Source organism: Ciconia boyciana, chromosome 4 (assembly GCF_034638445.1).
Source record: "Ciconia boyciana chromosome 4, ASM3463844v1, whole genome shotgun sequence".
NCBI lineage: Eukaryota > Metazoa > Chordata > Aves > Ciconiiformes > Ciconiidae > Ciconia > Ciconia boyciana.
The window spans coordinates 28,831,969-28,859,811 of record NC_132937.1 but is presented as its reverse complement, the minus strand read 5'-3'; the positions used below and the strand labels follow the sequence as shown (position 1 = coordinate 28,859,811).

At 42.2% G+C, this 27,843-nt stretch overlaps 1 protein-coding gene across 1 annotated transcript in view; it reads right to left on the bottom strand.

The window, feature by feature from the left end:
• WDR70 (WD repeat domain 70) overlaps positions 1 to 27,843 on the bottom strand; it is a 161,688-nt gene that overhangs the window by 84,207 nt on the left and 49,638 nt on the right. The window contains 1 exon segment of the mRNA XM_072860900.1: positions 9,437 to 9,461. Within this exon segment, the coding sequence (XP_072717001.1) occupies positions 9,437 to 9,461 (25 nt within the window).

Sequence of the window (27,843 nt, the reverse complement as noted above, 5' to 3'; positions counted from 1 at the left end):
CTGTACTCTGTGTTGCATTGGATAGAGTACCGTTCCATTGTGATTTAATCCCAGCGCAATGATTGGGTATATGGTATATACCGAAGCATTGCATATTGTTAGAATAGAAGCTGTGGCTTTACTGCTGGTAGGGTCATAGGTAAAATTGACTAGACGCCACCAGGATTGGAATTCCCTTTCAAATTCAGTTGCATTATCCCAAATTACCTTTCAAATTTCAGTGGGTAAGGTGCCCTCCTCATCTTCTCTTACAATCGCTGCCACAGTAGATTGTATCCACAGTTGAGCCTGAATACAACTAAGAGAGAGAGACATTACTTTGGGCTGCACCTAGTGTGTTTGCAATTAGTTAGTGGTCTTTTTCATTAATTCTTTCCCATTGGGGTAATATATCAGATAAGAGCCATTGATTAGTTCCCAATGCCAATAGAGAAGATCACAATGGACGTTCTAATTTGTGTAAATTACTTGTTACTGAGCTTATTTTGTTTGCTAAAACTTCAGCACCTATGCCGTTTAATACTCCTAATCCTGTTCCTAAGATACCAGTCACGTCTCTCCTTGCTCGTTTTGGAGAGGTGAGGGTTTGTCCATGCAACCACACTAACCATCCTGCATAGGACAAGAACGGTGAGCAAGTAGGTTTAATTGCAGATATATTAATTTGCACTGATAGTTCCACTTGTTTGAGGGACCACGATGGATTAAAGAACACTCACTGTTGGCCTGTGTATTTAATAGCGTAAGGTCCAATTTCGGAAATTTGTGGGGATAAGATTTGGTCGGTTGTGGGAGTAATAGGGTAGGGAGTAGATTGATAGGCAGTAGGGGTAGCTGTTGGTGTAGTAGCGGTAGTAGGAATCAGGGAAATGTTAAATTGCATACTGCCCACTGTGGCACGTGAACCATGACCTCGACAGTTAATTGGCACACAAAGTCCCATAATGAATCCCAACAGCTCCATTTCCAGCAGGCATTGCTATCCCTTGTTGGGTTTATCTGGTATTGTTACATGTGTGCAATTGTGTAAAAGGACAAACTTAATAGGTCCTTCAGTGGTATCGTGATCATATTGTAGGGCAGTGCCCCCATCTATAATGCAAGTATTAGTCTCTCCGATCCAAGTCTAGATTCCTGTATATGGACTACTAATACTTAAGCAAAAGGTAAGATTGGTGTGCATGGTCAGGTGGATACCTTCGTTCTTGCTGCCCCACTGGTGGGTTTTGGATATGTTGGGCTTCACTGTCCATGTTAAGGCAGAGGTTACCAGCTCCTGTGGATTTGCTTGATTACTGCATACTTAGGCAGCATCTTAGTGCAGCATCTTCAGTAAGACTCCTTAGTAAAACTGGGGGAGTAATCAAAGTAGGCACCAATGTCGTCATGACAGGTTTAGTGATTCTGAGATATATTGTTCCTAGTATGTTGCGTCCCTTTAGAGTGTTCCATCTGCATGATACTTCAACATCATAATGTCCCTTCACTATGTCATGTATTGAGCAATGACTTATGTTACAGCATTTTCTATATGGCATGTAAGAGTTATTGTGAATAATCATAACATATATATCCCTTATTAATAGGTGGTCGTGTTTTACAAGTCATGTTTATATTACTGTCTGTTAGTAACAAGACAGGTGGCTTATCTATACTGATACAATCATGGCTATTTCTTGACTGATGGTTAAGTCGAGACAGGTGAGCATTCGTGGGGAAGCAAGTATTATCGAAATCTTCAACAGCAGTAGAATGATGTATCTTACTTTCATCTTGGAGGAGGCTGCAAATCAAAAAGGTAAAATAGACTGGTCTCGGTGGAGTTTTCCAGACAGGTTACCCCATTAGAAAGAAGGAAAAATCCACTGTGCACTTATTCTATGTTTTGCACCACTGCTATCAGTAGCTTCCCAGGCAAGTGGGCCATGAGGTTTAGTTAGTTTCATAGGTACAGTTCCAATTTGTGGTAAATTTACCAAGATGGGTTGTCCTGGCTGTAATGCTATCGGATATTTTCTTTCATCAGAAGGTGGAATATCAAGCTCAGCTTTTGCAAAGAATGCTTGGCTCACAGGGCTCCCGGTGGGCCCATACCGATTATTCAATTGATGAAGTACTTTGGAAAGTCAAGTATCCCACTGGGCCTCTTGTGGCTTAAGACTCCTTTTCAATAAGCTATTAGCTCTTTCTACCACCCCATTTGATTGAGGATAATATGGAGTGTGGAATACCCATTGAAATTCTTCTTGTTTTGCCCATTCTTGCACTTCCTTACATGAGAAGTGCGAGCCATTATCACTTTGGACGACATCAGGAGTAGGTAGACTTGAGAACCAAAACGATAGCCCTCGCACTGTATTTTTCCCATTGGCCTTCTGGCACTTAGTTGCTATAAGCAAGCTGGAGACTACTTCCACTCCTGTGAGGATATATCGATACCCCCCAGAGGGTTTGAATGGCCCGATATAATCAATTTGTCATGTAGACCACAAAGTTTTTCCTTCATTGATACATAGGGGTGGTGCTTTAGCAGGGTGATTTGTTTGTAATTTTAATTTACATTGAGGACATTCTGTAAGAATAACTTCACAAGTTTTCCTATTTAGGGGCCAATCCTTGCTCTGTGCAGCAAAGCGCTTCTTTACCTGTGTGACCTAAATTTTGATGCAGCCATTCCCCCAACCAATACCACTCGGGATTTAAGGAGTTCCCTACTTTTATTCTCCTAATTTTAGTCAACTCATCTACCTTTTGGTTCCAGTTTGTGGCTGGTTTATTGTCCTTGGCATGAGCTTTCACCCATCCCATCTTGAATGGTGGTTTTCTGGCTATATTTAGTAATAGTTGCCAATCTTGAGTTCTCCAAACTGAAGATCTGTTTACTTCCCAGTTCAGGGTTTCCCATTGACAGAGCCATTGTGTGGCACCAGCCCACACAGCACAAGAGTCTACATATATGATTTTTGCTCCATTCTGTGCCACTAAAACAACTGCTCTTAATTCTCCTACTTGTGTGCTTCCTTCACCTTCTATTGTTTGTTTGCCAGTGGTAATGTTTAATGCAGTGGCCTTATACTGCCATTTACCATTTATCCTTTTTGCTGAGGCATAAATGAACCAAATGTTTTCTGTTGGTGTACCCTTAGTGAGGGGTGGTGCATTCAAAATTGGTGAGGGCTTAAAAGGTTGTTGTAATGCTAATGGATCTGCATTTATAGCCATCTGTAATTTGGAAGCTTTAGTGTGTCCTTCAGTTAATTTCATTTCCTCTGCAACTCCTGTTAGGTAGGCATACCATTTTTGGACAGTGGGTTTTTGTGCAACTCCTTCTGGGGGAGCAGTCCCCTTTAGGATTGCTTCTAACAAATTAAATGGTCCTCTGGTTTGCACAGGCTGTCCCTGGTGTATTTTCTCAACTTGTTTAACTGCTTGGATTAAAGATAAAAAAGTCCCTTTTCCCATTCGGAGTATCTCTATTCTGTCTCTTTAAATGCAGTTGAGCTAAACAATAAAGGTCTCTTTGGTCCCTCGGAGCCAGTTTGGAACAGGTTACAGTAAGTACCATGTTCAGTAAAATCTCATTCGGCTATAATAGGGTCACGAGGGTGTACTGGTCCCAGTGACTGATATGTTTTTAATTCTTCAGTCAGAGTTTTTATCGCCTCCTTATGTTCTAATTTCCACTCCTAGGGTTTGCCCTTCCATAAAAGCAAATATAATGGATGAGCAATGATAGAAAATCCAAGTACATGCTTCCTCCAATATCCTAAAGTTCCCATCAACTGTTTGATCCCATCAACTGTTTGTTCCCATCAACTGTTCTCATCTCTTTCCTAGACTGGGGCATTTGCAGCTCTTCGATTTTTCTTAAGGTGTCTGGAAGAATCACTGCACTGCCTGCTATCCACCAAGTACCTAAAAACTTTACTTCTCTACTTGGTCCCTAACATTTCTCAGGTGGAATCTCAACTTCTGCTTTATTTAGTGCTTGCCACACTGCTCCTGCTGCTGCTTCCCCCACCTTTTCAGGGGAAGTTCCTCCAATCAGAATATCATCTATATATTGGTACCGTTTCACATCTTGAGGGAGTGAGACTGTCTGTAAAAGTTCAGCAAGCGCAGCATGAGCAATCGTGGGTGAATGTTTATACCCCTGTGGGAGTCTGTGAAAGGTGTATTGTATTCCCTCCCAAGTGAAAGCAAACTTCTCTTTATCTTCTTCCTGCAAGGGGACCATAAAGAACATATCCTTTACATCTAGGGCTGCCTTCCATGAGTGTGTGGCTGCTTGTAGCGTGGCTGTTAAAGTTGCAATATTGGGTACTGCAGCCGTTAGTGGAGCTGTGTTGGCATTTAAGTGCTGATAATCAATTGTCAGATGCCATCTCCCATCTGGTTTTCAGACTGGCCAGACCGGTGAATTGTATGGGGAGTGGGTTCTGGAAATCATGTGCCATTTTTCCAAGTCTGCTATTACCTCAGAAATTCTGTTTTGTGCCACAGCAGAAATGGGATATTGCGGTACATTAGTAATCTTTGAATCATGGAGTGCAGGGGCTGCGCAGAGTACATGCACTGTAGCTTCCCAGTTTCTATCAGGGTTAGGGTCAACATTTGAACCAAAGGGACCACACACTGCCATCTGGCAGGCACCAGGTTCGTCCATTCAAAACATCGAAACCCAAAATATTTTCATTATGATCTTTAACTGCAAAGTGAGTAGACGACATGCGCTTCTTGCCCGAGAGCCATAAATTAACTTTCGCAGTTTGGCATATAACACTTGCTCCATTCACTCTGGTAATTTTAACTCTTTGCTGTCCAAGTTGTACACCCAGCATCTCAGCATCCTGTTGTGTTAATATTGAAATTTGTGCTCCCGTATCTATTAGGAATTTTATCAATTGTCATCGAGGACCAACTGGAATCAAAATATATGGGCCATTATTATTTATCCATTGATAGAATTCCACTTGCTGGACAGGCAGGCCCAGTTGCTGTCCTGGCATTACTCATATTTTGGCCTCATGCTTTGCAATCCATCCCTAAGGGGGAGGAAAGGGTTATTGCTCTTTCTTGGAGCTGGCGATGGTGCCAGAGTATTTGGAGTACACTCTCTCCTTTTGCCATCATCGCGTTTCTGGAACGCTTGAATTAGACTCAGGATAATCCCAGTAGGCTGTCCCTGAATCACGGCTCTGGGAATGCCTAGTGCTAATGCTTTCCTCCACAGTTCATTTCTCCGCTCCCGAGACTCTGCTCGTGGGTCTTTAGGTGTATTTTCCCTTGGTCTAGTTCCTGTTTCCTGGGGGGGTGTTTGTTTTACTGGTCGCACTCAATGATCTCCTGCTTGGGGTCTTGGGTCCGATCTTTCAGCTAACGGATTGTCCCATCCCATTTCACGGGCATCGTTTACAATGTTGTGCATTAATTCTGCCCAGGTAGGGAGTTGGTTATGGGGATCATTATCACCTAATTCCTCATTGTGTTCTGTGTCTCTTTTAATTTCATCCGGTTTTGCAATTAAGTAGGGTTTAAGAACTGCTGGGGCTCCTCTAAGTAGTGGTTTTAACATAGCATAATCAACCTTAGTCAGCCTGAACCAAAATACAGCTAGGGGTCAAGTGTATCCGTCACAGTTGCAAACGACACGTCTTCCTTCTCCACTCCCTTCCGCACTCATGAGTTCATCTGCATAGTTAACAAGCACCTATCCCCACACCTATTTGGATACTCCACAGCAATCAAGGTTTAACTTGCAGCTGAAAGTGCTCCTACACAGGTCAATCAAGTAGTAGGAAAATTCTAACTTTTTTTTTTTTTTTCCCCAGCTAGAACTCAAGGATGCCTCCTCAATAAATCAGCTATTCTTTAAATGAGTGTAAATGCCGAGCTCTACCCTTCCTTTTTACCTGGGGAATCAGCAAAATTTGTATTTCTTTTTTTTCTTGTGTCAGTGAAAAGCAAATTCAGGATGCTTTATATGTTTAGTTCCTTCCTACTATGGCAAAATGCAGCTAAGGAAGCTCTTAAAAAATAAGCCATTTCTGAAATACAACTTTTAATTTTTGTATATTGTTATGTTTAAAATCCAAATGTGTTTTCTCTTGAAGCAAAAGAGCCCTCAATAATAGATGCAAACAGGCCAAACTGGTGGTCCCAGGCTGAATTTGGCCCCTCACACAATCTCATCACTCCTGGCACCCTCAATTTTGTGGAAAGATAACACAGCTTTTAGAAGTGCATGAGATGTCAAAACCTCCTCTTGCACATATCTATGACCAGTTGTTTAGACCCACAAGCCACTGCTGATTTTACGTAGCCCAGCATAGACGTTCCTAAGCTGCCATTCAGTTCCTACCACTGAAAAAGTTGGACCATCTTGTTTGAAAGTATGTATAGTAGTTGCAGAGAAGTCAGTGTCAGAAGTATATGTTTACCAGATACAGGAATTCACTAAAGGCTGATAAGTTGTAAAATAAGTTTACAAAATCAGTTACATTTACAAATGGAGGGAAAAAAGAAGTAGTATATTTCATGTCACCTCTGATGTTGGCACATGAACAACTTCACATTCTTACTAGAGTCACTGCATTTATACACACCCCAGATATATGTGCATATATGTGTATTTCAAACTACTGTGAAGGAAGTACAAATTCTTAATTTATGATCCATCACCACTGGGTGGATTCCCTGTTTTTTCCTGTGTGAGTTTCTCTGTCTTACACTGACAAACAGAATGAGCTTCCCCTACTTCATATACGATCAACTTGGAAGCTGCAGATAACATGCAATTCTAAACTTAATCATTTCAGAAAAAGAAACTGATCTAGTCTTGGAATCAATATTTGAGACTAGGGGCAGAATCTCAAAATGAAATTGGAAGATCAAAGCACAATGCTTAACTGAAAAGGCAGTCAGCAAAAGTTTGTGTTTACATGAGCTGCAATGTAAAAGCCACTTGATTAATCAATTTCACTTCAACCATGCTATGTGGAAAGTAGAATTTTGTTCCTGTGTTGATGTGTAAGCACGTCTGGATTTTAAAATTAAAACCATTCCACAGGGTCTAGGGACAAAGCACAAGCCATACTCACTTCCACAGAGCCACAGACAATATAATAGCAAGACTTGCTTAAATAAATAAGGAAAAAGAATTGGCACAATTTAGCATGCTTTGGTTCCCCATTTTCTCTGCATTGCAGCAAGAAGTTTTTTCTTTTGTTTTAAATTTTTAGTTCTTAAGATGATAGATAATTTACCTGAAGCTGTTTGAACCCTTTAAAAATGAGGTTATATAGTAAAAACGTCAGTTGAAAAAGCTCTCAAATGCAAGCTCTTACAAATGACTGCATTTTTTATTGCAGCAGCTAACATTTTAATCAAGAAAAACTTCAGAAAAATATTAATATAATACATAGTTTATAAAGACGAAAATAGCTTTACTAACCCTTTTGTAAACATACGGCTTTCAGCAAGGGCCAGCACAGTCATTATTCAAACTCCTCTTAACCAGGCCTGCTCATTTGCTGTGCTTTCTTAATCAGCTCTGCACTGCATATATCTATAAATGGATAAGTTAGTCTAGGAAAAGTCATCCTCACATATCTGGAGTGGACTTCACACCTTTACACGTATCAAGACAAAAAGCAAACTACTGTGCCAGTGCAGTGCAAATTACTACACACATGTGAGCAATTTCTTGATGAAGGCATTCCTGTATTACAAACAAGTCTCCAGAGGTGATTTTTCCAAAGACTTATAATTTTGACTAATCAGAGGAGATTTTCACAAAAGCAACTGAACTATATCCTTACACAACCACAATGCTCCCTCTTCCTGCCAAATACCATGCTCCTATGCCAAAGGATGAGAACTTGCACTGTTCCAGAGACAGAAGAAAGAAAAAAGTCACCAGAACTTAATATAATCGACACATGTAATTCCTAAGCCTCATTATTGGAAACAGCTGAATTCCTATGACTGAAATAAAAAATAAAACATCAACTATGTGAGGATAGATAAGGTGGATATATCCTCCTGTGTAATTTGATTTTCATAAATGTCAATTCTACTTTATTTTTACCTCATGCAACTCTTGAGAACAAGTTTTTAGATAATCTGCACAGTATTTCAATAACACTGTAGTACACAAGGTATCTCAAATACTGGTTAAACCAGGTTTATGTGGAAGAAAAAGTATATTTTACACAGGTAAAACCTGAGAGACCTAAAATTTCTGTAACTGACATAGGAATAAAAAAATAAATTATTCAAAGACTTATTTTACCTTGGGACCAGGTATCAGACTATCAGTTCCTTACTCTCTGTGTTTAATCTCACACACATGCACATGTGTGCAAACATCTGGTTTCTTTGAAGCCGTAAAACTTTGTTACTTCATGTACCTCTAACTTTCCTCCTGGTTTGAATTTTATGAATGTAGCACTAGTCATACATTTGATATTTAAGTCTAAGTCATATTACCTGCAATAGTTTAAGAATGCCTGTGGTGGGTTTGACCCTGGCTGGACGCCAGGTGCCCACCAAGCTGCTCTGTCACTCCCCTCCTCAGCCGGACAGGGGAGGGAAAATATAATGAAAGGCTGGTGGGTTGAGATAAGAACAGAGAAGGATCACTCACCAATTACTGTCACAGGCAAAACAGACTTGACTTGGGGAAATTAATTTAATTTATTACCAATCACATCAGAGTAGGATAATGAGAAATAAAACCAAATCTTAAAACACCTTCCCCCCACCCCTCCCTTCTTCCCAGGCTCAACTTCACTCCTGATTTCTCTACCTCCTCCCCCTGAGCGGCACAGGGCAACGGGGAATGGGGTTTACGGTCAGTTCATCACACATTGTCTCTGCTGCTCCTTCCTCTTCACACTCTTCCCCTACTCCAGCATGGGGACCCTCCCATGAGAGACAGTCCTCCACAAACTTCTCCAGCGTGGGTCCTCCCCCCCCCGGGCTGCAGTTCTTCACAAACTGCTCCAGCATGGGTCCTTTCCACATGTCCTTTCCACGGGGTGCAGTCCTTCAGGAACAGACTGCTCCAGCATGGGTCCCCCATGGGGTCACAGGTCCTGCCAGCAAACCTGCTCCAGCGTGGGCTCCTCTCTCCACAGGGTCACAGGTCCTGCCAGGAGCCTGCTCCAGCATGAGCTTCCCACAGGGTCACAGCCTCCTTTGGGTGCATCCACCTGCTCCAGCATGGGGTCCTCCACGGGCTGCAGGTGGATATCTGCTCCACCATGGACCTCCATGGGCTGCAGGGGGACAGCCTGCCTCACCATGGTCTTCACCACGGGCTGCAGGGGAATCTCTGCTCCAGCGCCTGGAGCACCTCCTCCCCCTCCTTCTTCACTGACCTTGGTGTCTGCAGAGCTGGTTCTCTCACATGTTTTCACTCCTCTCTGCCGGCTGCTGTTGTGCAGCAGGGTTTTCCCCTTCTCTAAATCTGTTATCCCAGAGGCTCTTCCACCGTTGCTGATTGGCTCAGCCTTGGCCAGTGTTGGGTCCGTCTTGGAGCCGGCTAGCATTGGCTCTATTGGACATAGGGGAAGCTTCTGGCATCTTCTCACAGAAGCCACCCCTGTAGCCCCCCTGCTACCAAAACCTTGCTACGCAAACCCAATATAGTGCCTTATTTAAGTAAGTTAACTGCCAATTCACAAATAGTCATTACAGGAAATAAAGCTTGTAGGGCTCACTACCTTAAAGTCTTCCTACATTATGGCACTGACTATGCACGGAATACTTTTAAGTTATATTTCATATAATTATATGCATTTCCAAACAAAGTGGGCAGATCTACCACATCTGTACTGCTTTTGGAAGCCTTGCAATATTTTGTATTTTCCCAAGACCTTAAACACTTAAAATTGGTAGACTGTATTTCAGCTTTCACTTGAAAGAACCGCAAAGAGCTTGAAATATTAATATTAAGGAAGTGCAGACTAAAGGCTCAGAAACAAGGAAACAAATAAGCAACCTGTTAAATATTTAGTTTATTTGTATTTTGAATAAATGGATGTTATTATATATCTACTTGAAAATCCACTTGGCATTGTCTAAGACATTATCATCTGGCTGTTTCAGTGGAAAATCATTCATTCGAACATTAGCTGATGAGGAGGCTCTTTAAACCAAGCCACTAACTTTCTACCGAAGCAGATCAGTAATGTTCACATAACTCATTCCACCAGTTCTGTTATAAGGGTGCTAACCTTCAGCAGAGGATAAAAAAAAAATAGGAGTTAGTAACCTTTGCATGTGGAACAGCTACTTTACAACTGCACAGAGTGTTCCCCAAAATATCAGAACCTGTGAAACAACTATAATGCTATTATTTTTCACATACAGTGCTCAGGAGACTACTAATGTAATCTAGATCCATGGGGCCTCCGTTCAAAAATTAGCCATTCTAGAGTCACTGAGAGAGTTGTTACTGGATGGCTAACCTTCATGTAAATAAATGTAAGCTACATAAAATGTACTAGACATCCTTGGTCTACTTGGAAAAGTTTCTAGAGCAAACAAACCCTGGCCGTGGACTGTATGAGTGCATTCTGGTCCTCTGAGGTAGACTCTCTGCATGGAAGAACTGGAAATATATATTCCACACTGTATTTAAATGGCAATTTTGATTTAATGGTCTGAAAACACAACTACAAAAATATATTTTTATATTAGCGCTATACACTCACTCAGTGTACTTAAAAAATTAACAAAAAAAATTCCAAAGGAAAAGCAGTTCATACTGCGGACAGACACATGCTGGGATGAAACATCAACTTATAGACAAGGAATAAAATGGAATAAAATCAATTTTTAGAATTATTATATCTTGGATGTAAAAATAAAGTTATTTTGTTTTTTTTTAAAAAAAACACTCCCTGAAAAAGTTCTAAACCAAATTTTAACACAAAACAACTCTGTTTAAAGTTAAATTATTTGCTGGGGTTTACAATAAACATGCTAAGAATAATTAATTTTAAAGCTTAAGTGCATACCACCAAAAAAGGGAAGACACTTTTTTTCTTCTCTGAAACTCTTCAGTACCTGTTATTCTGCTAACTATCCATTTAATTCACTGTGAAGCACACAACAGAAAGAAGCTACAAATGAGTATAAGTAAATTATTTATTTTGAAGGGAGGAATGTATATGGTCTAGTAAGTTTATGATGACAAAAGAAGATCTGCATCTTATCTCACCAAAAGTTCAACCTCAGGAGACTGAAATGTTTGCCAGCAGGTTCTAAATCACGTAGACACCAATGAATGTAGACCTTAATTGTAGAGATTAGCTGCCCAGAAGTTTCTGCTACCATTAATGAGCTAAACTGAAAAATATCAACCATATGTTTTCTGTTGTAGCAAACAGAAGATTTCACAAATCACAGGTCTGGAAACATTTCAAGGAGGACATGAAAGGTTTACAAATCCAAACTAATCCCTCTCAAGAGAAATGCATTTAATATAAAGCTTTATTAGCAAATACTTGAACAATAAAATTAGCTTTAAAAATTAACATTATTGCCATAAAGAGACTGTATAACAATCTATTGGGGAATGATTCAGAGATAGCAAGGGGGAAAAAAACCAGGTAAAAAGTCAACAAGGAATTGGTTGGCAACACTGTGAAGGCAGACTGATTTTGAAGAGATAACATGCAACTAAAAAAAAAATCTTATCATTAATGTGCTACAGAGAAAACCATTAGATCCATTTCCCACCAGAAGTTCCACATGGACAGTTCTGCCACCCTCAGTAGGACTATGCATAGACTTTTTCCTAGCCTCAAAAAGTGAATAACTTTAACAGACATTCACAGCTCAAGCCCCAAACCCTTATCCATAAGTAACTAAGTCACATGTATGAGTTGATCAGAGTTTTTTACCACCAAGAAATCTGCATGCCCATTCCAATCTCAGGCTTATTAACTGGTGCTTTTTGAGCTCACTGGTTTGTTTGCTGATTAAAAGAGAAATTTCATCCACCAATTTCAATGTGAAGGCTACAAATGGTAAAGAATTTACTGCATTCCTTCCTTAATAACCAGTTCCACAGTCACATAATCCCTCTGTTGACAAAGAAATACTTTTTCTCTCCTATTCAAACGTTGCTAACTTCTGATCACTGGATCTACTTATGTCTTTAACAACTTAAAGAAATTTCAACTGTTAGACATTTTATCTCTGTTTCAATATTTCTTTACTATTGCCAAGTCTCTTAATATCCTATTCAATAAACTAAAGCATATTCAGTCTTTCAACATCCTTTTTAGGCTGCTTCATTGGAAGTAGACAGAACTCAGCTACAGTAATTGCTGAACAAAATATTAACACCATATCATTTAACAATGTAATTAGTAAAAGTTAATGCTCTGTGTGTGTACACATTTTTAAAAGAGGTGTATCTGTTCTTCTGTAGCTTCATACTAAGAGCTTATATACAATTAACTTTAAATAACTTTCAGGAAATGGGTCCAATTTTGACCCAATGGGTCCAATGCTGCTGTCTTCACCCAGTTTACTAACCAATCTGCTTTCATTATCAATGACTAATACTCAGTGTTCAGGTTTTACTAGAAATAGATTCATGCTTTCTCTGATAAAATATGCTTTAATTAATTTATAAAAATATAAAAGCTTTGAGGCAATATTAAAATCTTATGAAACAGCATCAGAAACATGTTGTTTTTATTACTTCAGATTACCGGTTTTAAGATCTCTTACTGTTAGCCAGTCCAGCTGATATATGCCAAACATGACACATGTATTTACAAGATCAGTTCTTTAAGTCCAAAACAAAACTCACTGGAATTAATGGAAAAATTTTCAACAGATTTTGGATTGTAATTTACTGCTTGTAACTTACTAATGGATACTATACAAAAAAATATAAAAAGTTTGATTAAATAAACAAGAGAAGTTTCTCTCACAAAAAGCCATACAAAATGTCCATGATATTCTATCCCACTTGCAAAATGGGATTTATCAGCCTTAAACAGAATTTTCTGAACTGAAAGCATTTCCAGACCAACCATCATCCAGTGAAACCATACATCTTTGAAAAGACTACTACTAATTTCCCCGAGTCGAGTCTGAATTCCTCATGCCCCATGTTGGGCGCCAAAAAGGACTGTGGTAGGTTGACCTTGGCTGGACGGGGGTACCCACCAAGCCGCTCTGTCACTCCCCCTCCTCAGCTGGACAGGGGGAGAAAAATACAACAAAAGGCTCATGGGTTGAGATAAGGACAGGGAGAGATCACTCACCAATTACCGTCACGGGCAAAACAGACTCGACTCAGGGAAATTAATTTAATTTATTGCCAATCAAAAGTCAGGGTAGAGTAATGAGAAATAAAACCAAATCTTAAAACACCTTCACCCCACCCCTCCCTTCTTCCCAGACTCAACTTCACTCCCGATTTCTCTACCTCCTCCCCCTGAGCGGCACAGGGGGACAGGGAATGGGGGTTGCGGTCAGTTCATCACATGTTGTCTCTGCCACTCCCTCCTCACACTCTTAGCTTTTATTGCTGAGCAGACATCATATGGCATGGAATATCCTTTTGGTCAGTTTGTGTCAGCTGTTCTGGCTATGTCCCCTCCCAAGATCTTGCCCACCCCCAGCCTACTGGGGTGAGGGGGGGATGTTGGAGAGGCAGCCTTGATGCTGTGCCAGCACTACTCAGCAGTAGCCAAAACACTGGTGTGTTATCAACACCTTTCTAGCTACAAATACAAAGCACAGCACTATGAGGGCTGCTATGGGCAAAATTAACTCCATCCCAGCCAGATCCAATACAGCTGGAGATACCAAATCTCACCCTCTCCTGAGAACCTACTACCCTGGAAAAATTCTAAGGAGCAAGTATGTGAACTGCAGTAGGTGACTTGGCTCTAAAGCTTATGGGGCACAGACCTCATCAAATGAATGAAAACAGAATCATCTAGACTGAAGGGAGCTTGCCAATTCAAGACAAGCAGAATGGCATCGTGGGAGGAAGAGCAACTGATTGCTCTGTGGGCAGGAAAACTGACTGCTGGCCATCTTCAGCAGTACTATTCCAGACCTTGCTCAAATCTCTTTTCTGTCTTTATGCAGTTCTGGACCTAACTAAAGGAACACTTGCCAGAAAGCAATGGTCATGAAGGAGAAGTCATATACCGATAGCTGACACCTACACAGACATAGAAACAAGGTAGGTAATGGGAAGGAGACGAGACAGCAGCTATTCTAGATGTAAACCTGGTTAATAGGATGGTATTGATTAACATACAAAAAGTGAAAGGTAGTTGGGATGAAAGTGATCCTGAAACGGAACACTTCACTAAGACATATCAAATTTCAAAAGCACCCACAAAGCCTAAATCTCTATAGTAGTATCTAGGACATAATGGATTTCTCTCCATAAAGGAGAGAAAACTTCTAAATGGCAATGCTTGCCAACATTAGATGGGAGTTATGCAAAACTATCTGCACCACTTGTCCTTCACAAATTATATTTTGTGTGCATAAAACTACAAATCATATTTGCAAATTTAATCAAGCTTATTGTCAACTATTCCATTAAAAGAGGTAGTTAAGCTACCATTGTCAAAGAGTTAATAGTTTTTAACCTGAAAAGGACTTTAAGAATGTATTCACTTTTCCTTTCTGAACACTCTCTGTGGTCATCACTTATTCTAATTCATACCACAAGTGTCTAGGGCAGAAATCTGTCTCTTTCTTTTTCATTAATGAGAGAACATTTACTAGGCAATAGTATATGATAAAAACAAACATTTAACAACTTATCCCATGGAGCAGAGTAGCTTCAGATTTGAAACATATATTTGACAAAAGTCTAAGGATTAAATTGTACCTTAAATGCAAAATTTTATTTCTGAAGATTTGAAGCTACTTCACTGAAATAACTCCATCTATTTAACTGGAGATAGATCTACACTAAAGCACAATTTATCCCTAAATAACTTATTACAGAGGTCACTTGGTGATGGCAGTCAATATTGTCCAAGATACCTTTTAAAGAGTATGAACATTAACTTAACTTACTAGAGGGTGAGAGAGGGAAGACTTGTGAGAGGAATTTTCTACAGTAAACCAGCTGTTAAGCAACCACAGCCCTAGCTGCAACAACAAATCACAAAGTTCAGGACTGCTAAATTTCAAGTTTGGCTGCGACTCTACTTGTAAAAGGAAAAAACATATGAGAGTAGGGACATAGAACAGCTGTTGCTGGAACATTTAATATCACTGAGCTCTCTTGCTTATTCATACAGCACTACCTATCGCATTTGTGATAAGAAAACATCCAAATAAAGAACATTATATTATCCATTTCCTCTTCCTCCTTTGTTTTACATAGAAGTCAACTGATATTTTGGAATGATATAAACAAGGAGTTAGTTATGTCTTAAAACACAGGGTATTTTTTTAGGTCACTGCTCAGGAGAGAGAATAACTTTTAAACTCTTTCTCATTTTCAAAATTTTCTTTCACTTTTAGGCAATGCATTAATGTTGGCATTTCTGTTACTATAAACTTTAATGCAGTTCTGCAGACACGCTCAACGTACTGCTGATAAATTGACAGATTGTTGCCTTAAGTGTATGTTCCAAATAAGTCCGAATAAAGTGGTAACGGCATTATGATAAAAAACAAAGATGATGTTAATCACACATTGTTTCAGAGCCTTATCTAGAATGGCAATGAGTATATGCAATTAAGAGGGACTGAGGGGTATTCAGAATCTTTTCAAAATCAGTTGTGGGGTATTTAAAATTCTAGGTAACATACAGTCATAAGTGAAAAGATCTAGCCTGCTGTGCTGGGTTGACCCTGGCTGGATGCCAGGTGCCCACCAAGCCGCTCTGTCACTCCCCCTCCTCAGCTGGACAGGGGAGGGAAAATATAACAAAAGGCTCATGGGTCAAGATAAGGACAGGGAGAGATCACCCACCAGTTACCGTCACGGGCAAAACAGACTCGACTTGGGGAAATTAATTTAATTTATTACCAATCACATCAGAGTAGGATAATGAGAAATAAAACCAAATCTTAAAACACCTTCCCCCCACCCCTCCCTTCTTCCCGGGCTCAACTTCACTCCCCATTTCTCTACCTCCTCCCCTTGAGCAACATAGGGGGACAGGGAATGGGGGTTGCGGTCAGTTCATCACACGTTGTCTCTGCTGCTCCTTCCTCCTCAGGGGGAGGACTCCTCACACTCTTCCCCTACTCCAGCATGGGGTCCCTCCCATGAGAGACAGTCCTCCATGAACTTCTTCAACATGGGTCCTTCCCACAGGCTGCAGTTCTTCATTACCTGCTCCAGCGTGGGTCCTTTCCACGGGTCCACAGGTCCTGCCAGGAGCCTGATCCAGTGTGAGTTTTCCACGGGGTCACAGCCTCCTTTGGGTGCATCCACCTGCTCCAGCATGGGGTCCTCCATGGGCTGCAGGTGGATATCTGCTCCACCGCTAACCTCCACGGGCTGCAGGGGGACAGCCTGCTTCACCATGGTCTGTACCACAGCTGCAGGGAAATCTCTGCTCTGGAGCACCTCCTCCCCCTCCTTCTTCACTGACCTTGGTGTCTGCAGAGTTGGTTCCCTCACATATTCTCACTTCTCTCTTCCAGCTGCAGGTTTTTCCCCCTTCTTAAATCTGTTCTCACAGAGGCGCTACCACTGTCGCTGATTGGCTCAGCCTTGGCCAGCAGTGAGTCCATCTTGGAGCTGGCTGGCATTGGTGCTATTGGACATAGGGGAAGCTTCTAGCAGCTTCTCACAGAAGCCACCCCTGTAGCCCCCCTGCTACCAAACCCTTGCCACGCAAACCCAATACACCTGCGCAAGTTTAAATCAAGTTAATACCAATACTGAAAAGAGCTTTGTATGTATGCTTTAACAACAGTGAAAGGTTGGTATGAATTAACAACAGCCAAATTAGTGAAAATTGAAATAATCATTTCTGTAAGGCAAACTTTTAACAGAATTACTGCAGTTCCATGAAGAAGACAATTGAGTTTCTATGCCTATCTTTTCTTTTGATACGATTTTATTCTAATCACTTGAAATGTTGGAAAGCTAAAAGCAACACTACACAGTTCTGAGAATATACACATGAGATTTATCCTAGTAAAAAAATTACATTCAAATAAAGAACTCCTTAGGTAAATCTCTAGTGTTATTCAGCCATACACTTAAGGTTAATCACAAGATTACTTACAAAACTGACAAATGTCTTATTTCCTTCTGCAACTAAAATCTAACAAACTCTGAACAATCTGCAAAAGCCCAATAAAATTATTATTCATCTCTAATTCAAGAATAATGAAAAGTATTTCTTTAAAAACAGAGTAAGGTTTTTTTAAAAAGTTACTATAACCTGAAAAAAAGAAACAGTATGGTATTTTATATGTTTTAGCGAGCCACCATCTGGAGTATTTTCAAGGAAAACCAAATGAAGTGAGCTACTGTAAGTTATATGTATTCACTCATAAATGGACATAATTCATCTCATAAATGGACATGAACTTACACAAGTGAACAAGAGGAGTTTTCAGACTTATTCTATAACTGCCAGGTCTAGGGTCTGGCTCATTCCAGTGTGCAAACTGACCAGTTTCTGTTCCTCTCATATAGGAGTCAGAAGGAACTGTGTCTTTTCCTTATGTAGTCTTTTCTGAGTTCAACACTGTGTCCTTGAACAGTCATACAAAACACACTGAGACTCCCTGCTGGTAACCCATATATCTGCAGTCCAAAGTTGTAATAAATTTACAAACAGCGTAATAACCACAAATTAGAATACATTGTAGTCAAAACCTACTCATAGGATTTATTTTTTTAAAATGTTGAGCAAATTTGAATGCCATGAATAAATCACAAGAAACAGACCATCTTTCAAAACATTTCTTTTACAAGAACCTTCATTTAAATTACTATTTAGTTCATCATAGTACTACAGCCTTAATCAACTGGAATTAAAGGAAACTGTCAAGTGCGTAAAAAAGACTATCCCCCCAGTAAGAATTTGAGTTACAGCAGGTCTACATAACGTTGTGGTTTAACCCCAGCCAGCAACTAAGCACCACCCAGCCACTCGCTCACTCCCCCCACAATGGGATGGTGCCACCACACTGGTGGTGCCATGATCTGCCCCCCCCGAGACAGGAACAGGAGCAGCAACAGCCACCAGTAAGAACCCACAGTCAAGGGGATCCTGTATCCCCTCCCACCGGGCTGAAGGCAGCAGCTCAAAGGAAAAGAATGAACAGAGGCAAGTCCACGCTCGTGGTGGCAGGTGAAGGCCCTCCCTGCCCTCCTCGCCTCCCCAGGTGTCTCTGTACAACAGGTATGAGGCCCTGGAGGTGGAAGGCCAGTCAATGGAGGATGGGGATGACAGTCCATCTACACCAGAGGTGTCGCCCAGGTCAGAAGAACGTACCTCTCGTATCAACACCACCTCCACAAGGAAGAGAAGATGGGTTATAGTTGTGGGCGACTCCCTTCTGAGGGGAACCGAGGGTCCGATATGCCAGACGGACCCTCCTCTTAGGGAAGTCTGCTGCCTCCCTGGGGCCCGGGTGAAGGATATCACAAGGATACTCCCTAGCCTGGTACGGCCCTCGGACTATTACCCTCTACTGCTCTTCCATGTGGGGGGGCGATGAAGCTGCAACACGAAGTCCTAGGGCAATCAAAAGAGACTTCGGGGCCTTGGGACGGCTAGTAAGGGACTCTGGAGCACAGGTTATTTTCTCCTCTCTCCTTCCAGTTGTGGGCAGTGACACTAGAAGGAACAGAGGCACCCAATCTATCAACTCATGGCTCCGTGGCTGGTGTCATTGCCACGGATTTGGGTTTTTTGACAATGGGATGGCCTACACAGCACCAGGTTTGCTGGCGTCTGATGGGATTCATCTTTCTCAAAGGGGAAAGAGAATCTTTGCTCAGGCACTTGCGGGGCTCATTGACAGAGCTTTAAACTAGACTTGAAGGGGAAGGGGAGTAATATCAGGCTTCCCAAGGGAAGCTGAGGGACGACGTGCCACGGTTAGAGGGAGCGGGTGCCAGCGAGGGCACTCGGCCTGTGTCTCTGAGATGTGCAGGGTACGCTGGGGCACAGCCGAAGTTGAACAGAGTTGAGCTAGGGGATACTGAGGCAATAGGAGCCAAGAGGGAAATGCCAGTGAAACGCCTCAAAGCACATAAGGGATGTTCTTCTATGAAGGAGACATGGACGACAGCCCAGCTGAAGTGCCTCTACACCAATGCACGCAGCATGGGCAACAAGCAGGAGGAGCTGGAAGCCATTGTACATCAGGAAAACTATGATATGGTTGCCATCACGGAAACATGGTGGGATGACTCGCACAACTGGAGTGCAGCGATGGATGGCTATAAACTCTTCAGGAGGGATAGGCGAGGCAGGAGAGGTGGTGGGGTAGCCCTATACGTCAGGGAGTGTCTGGATAGTTTAGAGCTCGATGATGGTGATGATAGGGTGGAGTGTCTATGGGTAAGGATCAGGGGGAAGGCCAACAAGGCAGATATTGTGGTGGGAGTCTGTTACAGACCACCCAACCAGGATGAGGAGGCAGACGAACTATTCTATAAGCAGCTGGGAGAAGCCTCACGATCGCTAGCCCTTGTTCTTGTGGGGGACTTCAACCTACCGGATGTCTGCTGGAAATACAATACAGCAGAGAGGAAACAGTCTAGGAGGTTCCCGGAGTGTGTGGCAGATAACTTCCTGACACAGCTGGTGAGGGAGCCACCTAGGGAAGGTGCCCCGCTGGACCTCTTGTTCACGAACAGAGAAGGACTTGTGAGCCACGTGATGGTTGGAGGCCATCTTGGGCAGAGTGATCACGAAATGATAGAGTTTTTGATTCTTGGAGAAGTGAGGAGGGGGGGCAGCAGAACTGCCACCTTAGACTTCCGGAGGGCAGACATTGGCCTGTTTAGGAGACTGGTCGACAGAGTCCCCTGGGAGGCAGCCCTAAAGGGCAAAGGAGTCCAGGAAGGCTGGACATTCTTCAAGGAGGAAGTCCTAAAGGCACAAGAGCAGGCTGTGCCCAGGTGTCGAAAGACGAGCCGGCGGGGAAGAAGACTGGCCTGGCTGAATAGAGAGCTCTGGCTCGAACTCAGGAAAAAGAGGAGAGTCTATGACCTCTGGAAGAAGGGGCAGGCAACTCAGGAGGACTACAAAGGTGTAGTGAGGTTGTGCAGGGAGAAAATTAGAAGGGCCAAAGCTGAGCTAGAGCTCAATCTGGCTACTGCCGTAAAAGACAACAAAAAATACTTCTTCAAATACATTAGCAGCAAAAGGAGAGCTAAGGAGAATCTCCAGCCTCTATTAGACGGGGGAGGGAACACAGTGACCAAGGATGAGGAAAAGGCTGAGGTACTTAATGCCTTCTTTGCCTCAGTCTTTAATAGCAGGGCCAATTGTTCTCTGGGTACCCAGCTCCTGGAGTTGGAAGACAGGGATGGGGACCAGAATGGAGCCCCCATAATCCAGGGGGAAATGGTTAGTGACCTGCTGCACCACTTAGACACTCACAAGTCTATGGGGCCTGATGAGATCCACCCGAGAGTACTGAAGGAACTGGCAGAAGTGCTCACCAAGCCCCTTTCCATCATTTACCAGCAGTCCTGGCTAACTGGGGAGGTCCCAGTTGACTGGAGAGTAGCAAATGAGACGTCCATCTACAAGAAGGGCCGGAAGGAGGACCCGGGGAACTACAGGCCTGTCCGCCTGACCTCGGTACCGGGGAAGCTGATGGAGCAGATCATCTTGAGTGCCATCACACGGCATGTAGAGGATAACCAAGGGATCAAGCCCAGCCAGCATGGGTTCAGGAAAGGCAGGTCCTGCTTGACCAACCTGATCTCCTTCTACAGCAAGGTGACCCGCCTAGTGGATGAGGGAAAGGCTGTGGATGTTGTCTATCTAGACTTCAGTAAAGCCTTTGACATGGTTTCCCACAGCATTCTCCTGGAGAAACTGGCTGCTCATGGCTTGGACAGGTGTAGTCTTCGCTGGGTAAAGAACTGGCTGGATGGCCAGGCCCAAAGAGTGGTGGTGACTGGAGTGTACTCCAGCTGGCGGCCGGTCACAAGTGGTGTTCCCCAGGGCTCTGTGTTGGGGCCAGTTCTGTTTAATATCTTTATCAATGATCTGGACAAAGGGATCGAGTGCACCCTCAGTCAGTTTGCAGATGACACCAAGTTGTGCGGGAGTGTTGATCTGCTTGAGGGTAGGAAGGCTCTGCAGAGGGATCTGGACAGGCTGGATCCATGGGCTGAGGCCAATTGTATGAGGTTCAACAAGGCTCAGTGCTGGGTCCTGCACTTGGGCCACAACAACCCCATGCAATGCTACAGGCTTGGGGAAGAGTGGCTGGAAAGCTGCCAGGCAGAGAAGGACCTGGGGGTGTTGGTTGACAGCCAGCTGAATATGAGCCAGCAGTGTGCCCAGGTGGCCAAGAAAGCCAATGGCATCCTGGCTTGTATCAAAAATAGTGTGGCCAGCAGGACCAGGGCAGTGATCATGCCCCTGTACTCGGCACTGGTGAGGCCGCACCTCGACTACTGTGTTCAGTGTTGGGCCCCTCACTACAAGAGAGACATTGAGGGGCTGGAGCGTGTCCAGAGAAGGGCAACGAAGCTGGTGAAGGGTCTGGAGCACAAGGCTGATGAGGAGCGGCTGAGGGACCTGGGGTTGTTTAGCCTGGAGAAAAGGAGGCTGAGGGGAGACCTTATCGCTCTCTACAACTACCTGAAAGGAGGTTGTAGAGAGGTGGGGGTCGGTCTCTTCTCCCAGGTAACAAGTGATAGGACAAGAGGAAATGGCCTCAAGTTGTGCCAGGGGAGGTTTAGACTGGATATTAGGAAATTTTACTTCACTGAAAGGGTTATCAAGCCTTGGAACAGGCTGCCCAGGGAAGTGGTTGAGTCGCTATCCCTGGAAGTATTTAAAAGCCGTTTGGATGAGGTGCTTAGGGACATGGTATAGCGGTGGTCTTGGTAGTGTTAGGTTTACGGTTGGACTCGATGATCTTAAAGGTCTTTTCCAACCTATACGATTCTGTGATTCTGTGATTCTGTGAATGGGATGGGGGAGAGAATTGGAAAAGTAAAAGTGAGAAAACTCGTGGGTTGAGATAAAGACAGTTTAATAGGTAAAGCAAAAGCCGCACACGCAAGCAAAGCAAAACAAGGAATTAATTCACTCCTTCCCATGGGCAGGCAGGTGTTCAGCCATCTCCAGGACAGCAGGGCTCCATCATGCATAATGGTTACTTGGGAAGACAAAATACCATAACTCCAAACGTCCCCCCTTCCTTCTTCTACCCCCAGCTTTCTATGCTGAGCATGACGCCATATGGTCTGGAATAGCCCTTTGGCCAGTTGGGGTCAGCTGTCTCAGCTGTGTCCCCTCCCAGCTCCTTGTGCCCCCCCAGCCTCCTCGCTGGTGGGGTGGGGTGAGGAGCAGAAAAGGCCTTGGCTCTGTGCGAGCACTGCTCAGCAGGAACTAAAACAACCCTGTGTTATCAACTCTGTTTCCAGCACAAATCCAAAACATAGCCCCATACCAGCTACTGTGAAGAAAATTAACTCTATCCCAGCCAAAACCAGCACACATAAAAAGAAAAAGAAATATGTAGTTAAAATATTTTAAATGTATTTTTTAAAAATTTATTTAAAATGTTTTATTTTCCTTTGACTTTACAAGTCTACTCGCAAAGTTTACTTTTTAACTTCTTTAGGCATCATGAAAACTCTTGCTTTCAACGTACCAACCAGAAGATGCAACCTTTTTTCCTTACTTTATTTTTAAAGTGTATGCAAGTTACAATCATTCAACTAAAGAGACAGACAATGTAAATACTACAGAAGTCAGATAAAATATACTCCACAATGTTGTAAATATTTCTAACAATAAGTTTATGAATTATTGTTTTCCCTAGAGGTGGCGCAAATGTTATCTACAAGCACAGAATATACAGATTAGGGTTTAACAGTACTTCAACACCCCTCAGGTGCTCCCCTGTGTCCTCTTCTCCTTCTGCCTCAGACACTGCCATTCAGCATGCCTCACGGAGCATGACACACGTGCTTCAACTGTTACTTTCAGCAAGCTTCTAAACTCGTAGACGAGAAACTGAAAATCCTTACACCTTTTCTTGCAAGCATCTTTAAAAACAAGTGTTGGTTCAGGCAACCAGGTTTGGAGTACACAGGAGCTCTCCACACAGAAATACTGATCAAGCAAATGGAGAAGTCTCAATTTAAGAAGTAATACTGCATTTAGCAGCCTTGCTTTAGTATTCTGTGTGATGTTCAACAGAGACTCAAGCCAGCAAAACTGGCAGATGTTCAATCTTCCTTCATGCCTACTAAAGGCAACACTTTTCATTCTGCTGTCCTTTCAGTCTCAGAATTGACCCTCTGAAGGGTCCCATTTTGGTGTTCAGTGTTGGGTGTCCTTCTCCACACATGCCAGTTGCGGCAGTTCCTTTTCCAATGTGAGGATTAAATCTCAACATCTAGCGATACAGATAGCACCACATTCTCTATTACAAGTTCCAGAGCAGTCACTGCAATTCAAGTCATTTGATCTTACATCAATGCCTAGTACAAATTTTAGAACAAAACTAACAGAAATCTACTGTACAGGCAGGTCTCCTGCCCTGTAGAAAGACTGATTCAGGACTGGGAGACTTTCTTCTTCTTCTTTTTTAACTACATGAAACATTCTTACCTGAAATCTCTATGTACCAAAGCCACATAAAGAGCTTTGTCTCAACATCTTTCGAGAGAGAGAAGACCTTACGAACAGTTAACCTATTTGCATGAAAACCACACCAACTCTGGTTATAAAACCACTGCAAAAGCATTATATCTTGAGAACAATCCACACACTACATTTCCAACAGTAGTATAGCATGAAATTCTGCCTTAATTAATAACTGTCACTGAAGAACATGTAAAAACATAAGAAACACCCGACTAAATCTGACCATGGATTCATCTAGCCCTGTATTCAGTCTTTGATCACAGCAATAATAATGCTGACCAAGTCTGGCCATTATGGTTTATTCTCTTCACTCCCCCTCACTATCCACAACTGTCACATAAGGAATGTTATAAAAGAATGCCTACTGCATTTCCTATCTGTTTATGAGCCCTTCTAAACATGAATTTTTCTCATCCCTTTTTAAATCTGCCTCTACAATCTCCTGTGACAACATACTCCAGAATATATTCAGACAGTATCCAAAAAGAAGTATTTTCTTTTATTAATTTTAAACTTAACTCCTGCCACTTTCAATAAATACCTCTTAGTATGAGAGGTTTTAGCAAACAACAGTTCCACGTTCAGCTCATCTACCATCTTCACAATTTTGCAAACTTTGATCATATCCTATCCCCACTTAGACCTCTCCTCTCTAGACTAAAGACTGCTAGTCTTTTGGTCTGACCTGATAAGGCCACTGGCTCCAAAGTTCAAGTTCTGTTATAGTTGTTTTGTTTGCTTTGCATGCAACATAAACCAAGTTTTCCCATACTCTTCAACAGTTTCATATTTCTACAAGTGTTTCATTAAGTGCAAATCTATTGACCCAAACAAAAAAAGCCAGCTTTACAAATCAATAGTTCTTCAACACAGAAGGGTCAGGTGCAAATACTAGATTAAATGTAAAAAATTAGACAGATAGATAGACAGATGGAACATTTAATCACATCCATAAACACATTTTATGCAAGATGCAGAATAATCAGTAAAAAAAAAAATCTGTTTTCTGGAATGCTTGGAATAAATCAAATTTTTATAATGCTTTTACTTGCAATTCAGAAAACCTGTTTTCTTTAAGCACAAATTAATAGCAGTTCTCAATTATCTCTCTCTGGTACTGTCTATTTCTTTCTTTAAGTTTTAAACATCTCTGCTGTGAAATCTAAGTATTCTAATGTTACTTTTCTAAGTAAAATACTCTGAAATCACCATAATAAAGAAATCTTACAGCAGCTATTTTTCCTCAAAAATCACTAGACAGTACCTTCATTTATTTAGAGCCAAATTTTCACTTGAGCATTCTTCAACGTTATAAAAGCAATGGTAAGACCCACCACCAAAAAGAAGTCAGAAATTCACCTGATACTGTATAATACCAACAACTGCTGCCATTTAATAATGAAATATACATTTTTCAAAGGTGTGCTATTCACTAACAAACCTTTACACAACATAATTCATTAAAACAACACTTTTCTTTATCTCTTTGAATTAATTAATTTTTCCAAGCACATTGAACATTGGCATAATCAGACAACCTTCCCTACTCAGACTCCTACTTTCTTAGTGTATAGTTCCAGTCTTAAGATGAATTACTGATTAAACTTTGGAGACATTATACTTTCTGTTATTATTAAATTCCACAGATGGAATACTGTCTTTAACATTTAAGTCGTGTTGCAAATTAAGCAAGCCAAACTGTTACTTTTCACATGATGTGTCTAATTCCTGCAAAGACCTGTCACTAGCATGAAACAAAATGAAATGGGTTTAAAATACTTTTCTTGTAATGTCAGCCATGTAGTGTCTCTGAAAATGCAATTACACATCCATTTATAGCAGTGTTTATCTCGATTTTACTTACTTGACCAGACCATTTTAATTCACAGCAATTCAAGCATCAGGGATGCACTGATTCCATATTTGGTAAATAGTCAGGCACTTGTTTACATGGGACAAAATTAGACAATCTTAAAAATTTATAATGTCTTAATTTGTTTTTCACTATCTACAAACTATTCAAGCTAATGAAGAAGTACTAATATCTCTCTACATTTAAAAGAGCAACAAACATTTTAAAATATCTATTCTAACATTTAATAAATATTTCTATTATGGCAGTAAAACCTTTGTGTCTACAAGCTGAAAAAAAGATATAGTTGGCTTAAGTTGCATGCATTTTTATGACTGAACTACTCCATAAAGCACATCGTTATAAAGCACCATTTATACCTTTTTTTTTTTTTTTTCCAGAAAATGGCATGGAATCATACTTCCTCTTTTTCTCTTGGTAGAACTGTAAAGCAAAGAAAGGATGAAACAATAGGCATTGCTATGGTGTCATGCAAATTGTTCCAAGCTACACAAAAAAGACTGTGTTTACCCGGACTTTAGTAAAGCCTCTGACACCATTTCCCACAGCATTCTCATGGATAAGCTGACAGCTTATGGCTTGGACGGGTGTACTCTTCGATGGATAAAAAACTGGCTGGATGGCCAGGCTGTTGTGTTAAGAGTTACTGTCGCATACAAATAGGAGTCTGAGGAGTGGCTGGAGGGGGGAAACTCTCCCGTTGAGTCACGAGGTTCAGACAGGACCCCCTTGCTTTCTAAACTCCTTCTCAGAGAGGAGTCTAGGTGCGGCTAGGTCCAGTCTTAGTCTCAGACTTGGTCAACGGTTTATTGTCTAAGCACTGTGTGTATAGCCACTTATCAGAACCAGAGCCCTCTCAGGGCTTTCGCTAAGGCGACAGCATTAATTTACAACGTTATAAGTCCGGTCGTGTCCAGCATACTGAACTTCACGATTATGGATTCACAAATAACGCACTTACACCCCCAGTCTAGTCGTGTTGCATGAACTATCATGGCCACACTTAAAGAGTCTGGTCGTGTTCAATGAGAACTACCACGGCTAGATCAATGAAGAGTGCAGTTTATTAGAGCAACAGGCACACAGATTCTTTGGATTACCGGTGATAAATTCACTGTCTGCAAAGCACATGCAAATACCAAGAATACGAGTAACACGGCCGGACACAAACGCGTTAAAAGATAATAAGGCCTGTAGTTCCCCGGATCCTCCTTCCGGCCCTTCTTGTAGATGGGCGTCACATTGGCAAGCCTCCAGTCGTCTGGGACCTCCCCTGTTAACCAGGACTGCTGATAAATGATGGAGAGTGGCTTGGCAAGCTCCTCCGCCAGCTCCCTCAGTACTCTCGGGTGGATCCCATCCGGCCCCATAGACTTGTGAGTGTCCAGGTGGCGTAGCAGGTCGTTAACTGCTTCCTCCTGGATTATGGGGGGTTTATTCTGCTCTCCGTCCCTGTCTTCCAGCTCAGGGGGCTGAATACCCTGGGGATAACTGGTCTGACTATTAAAGACTGAGGCAAAGAAGGCATTAAGTACCTCAGCCTTTTCCTCATCCTTGGTGGCAATGTTCCCCCCCGCATCCAATAAAGGAGAGAGATTCTCCTTGGCTCGCTTTTTGTTGTTAATGTATTTGTAAAAACATTTTTTATTATCTCTTACAACAGTGGCCAGATTGAGTTCTAGCTGGGCTTTTGCCTTTCTAATTTTCTCTCTGCATGACTTGACGAGATCCCTGTACTCTTCTTGAGTTGCCTGCCCCTTCTTCCAAAAGTGGTAAACTCCCCTTTTTTTCCCGAGTCCCAGCAAAAGCTCCCTGTTCAGCCAGGCCGGTCGTCTTCCCCGCCGGTTCGTCTTACGGCACATGGGGACAGCCTGCTCCTGCGCCTTTAAGACTTCCTTCTTGAAGAATGTCCAGCCTTCCTGGACCCCTTTGCCCTTCAGGACTGTCTCCCAAGGGACTCTCTCAACCAGTGCCCTGAACAGGTCAAAGTCTGCCCTCCGGAAGTCCATGGTAGTGGTTTTGCTCACCCCCCTCCTTACTTCGCCACGAATCGAGAACTCTGTCATGTCACGGTCGCTAAGCCCAAGACGGCCTCCAACCACCACATCTCCCACCAGTCCTTCTCTGTTT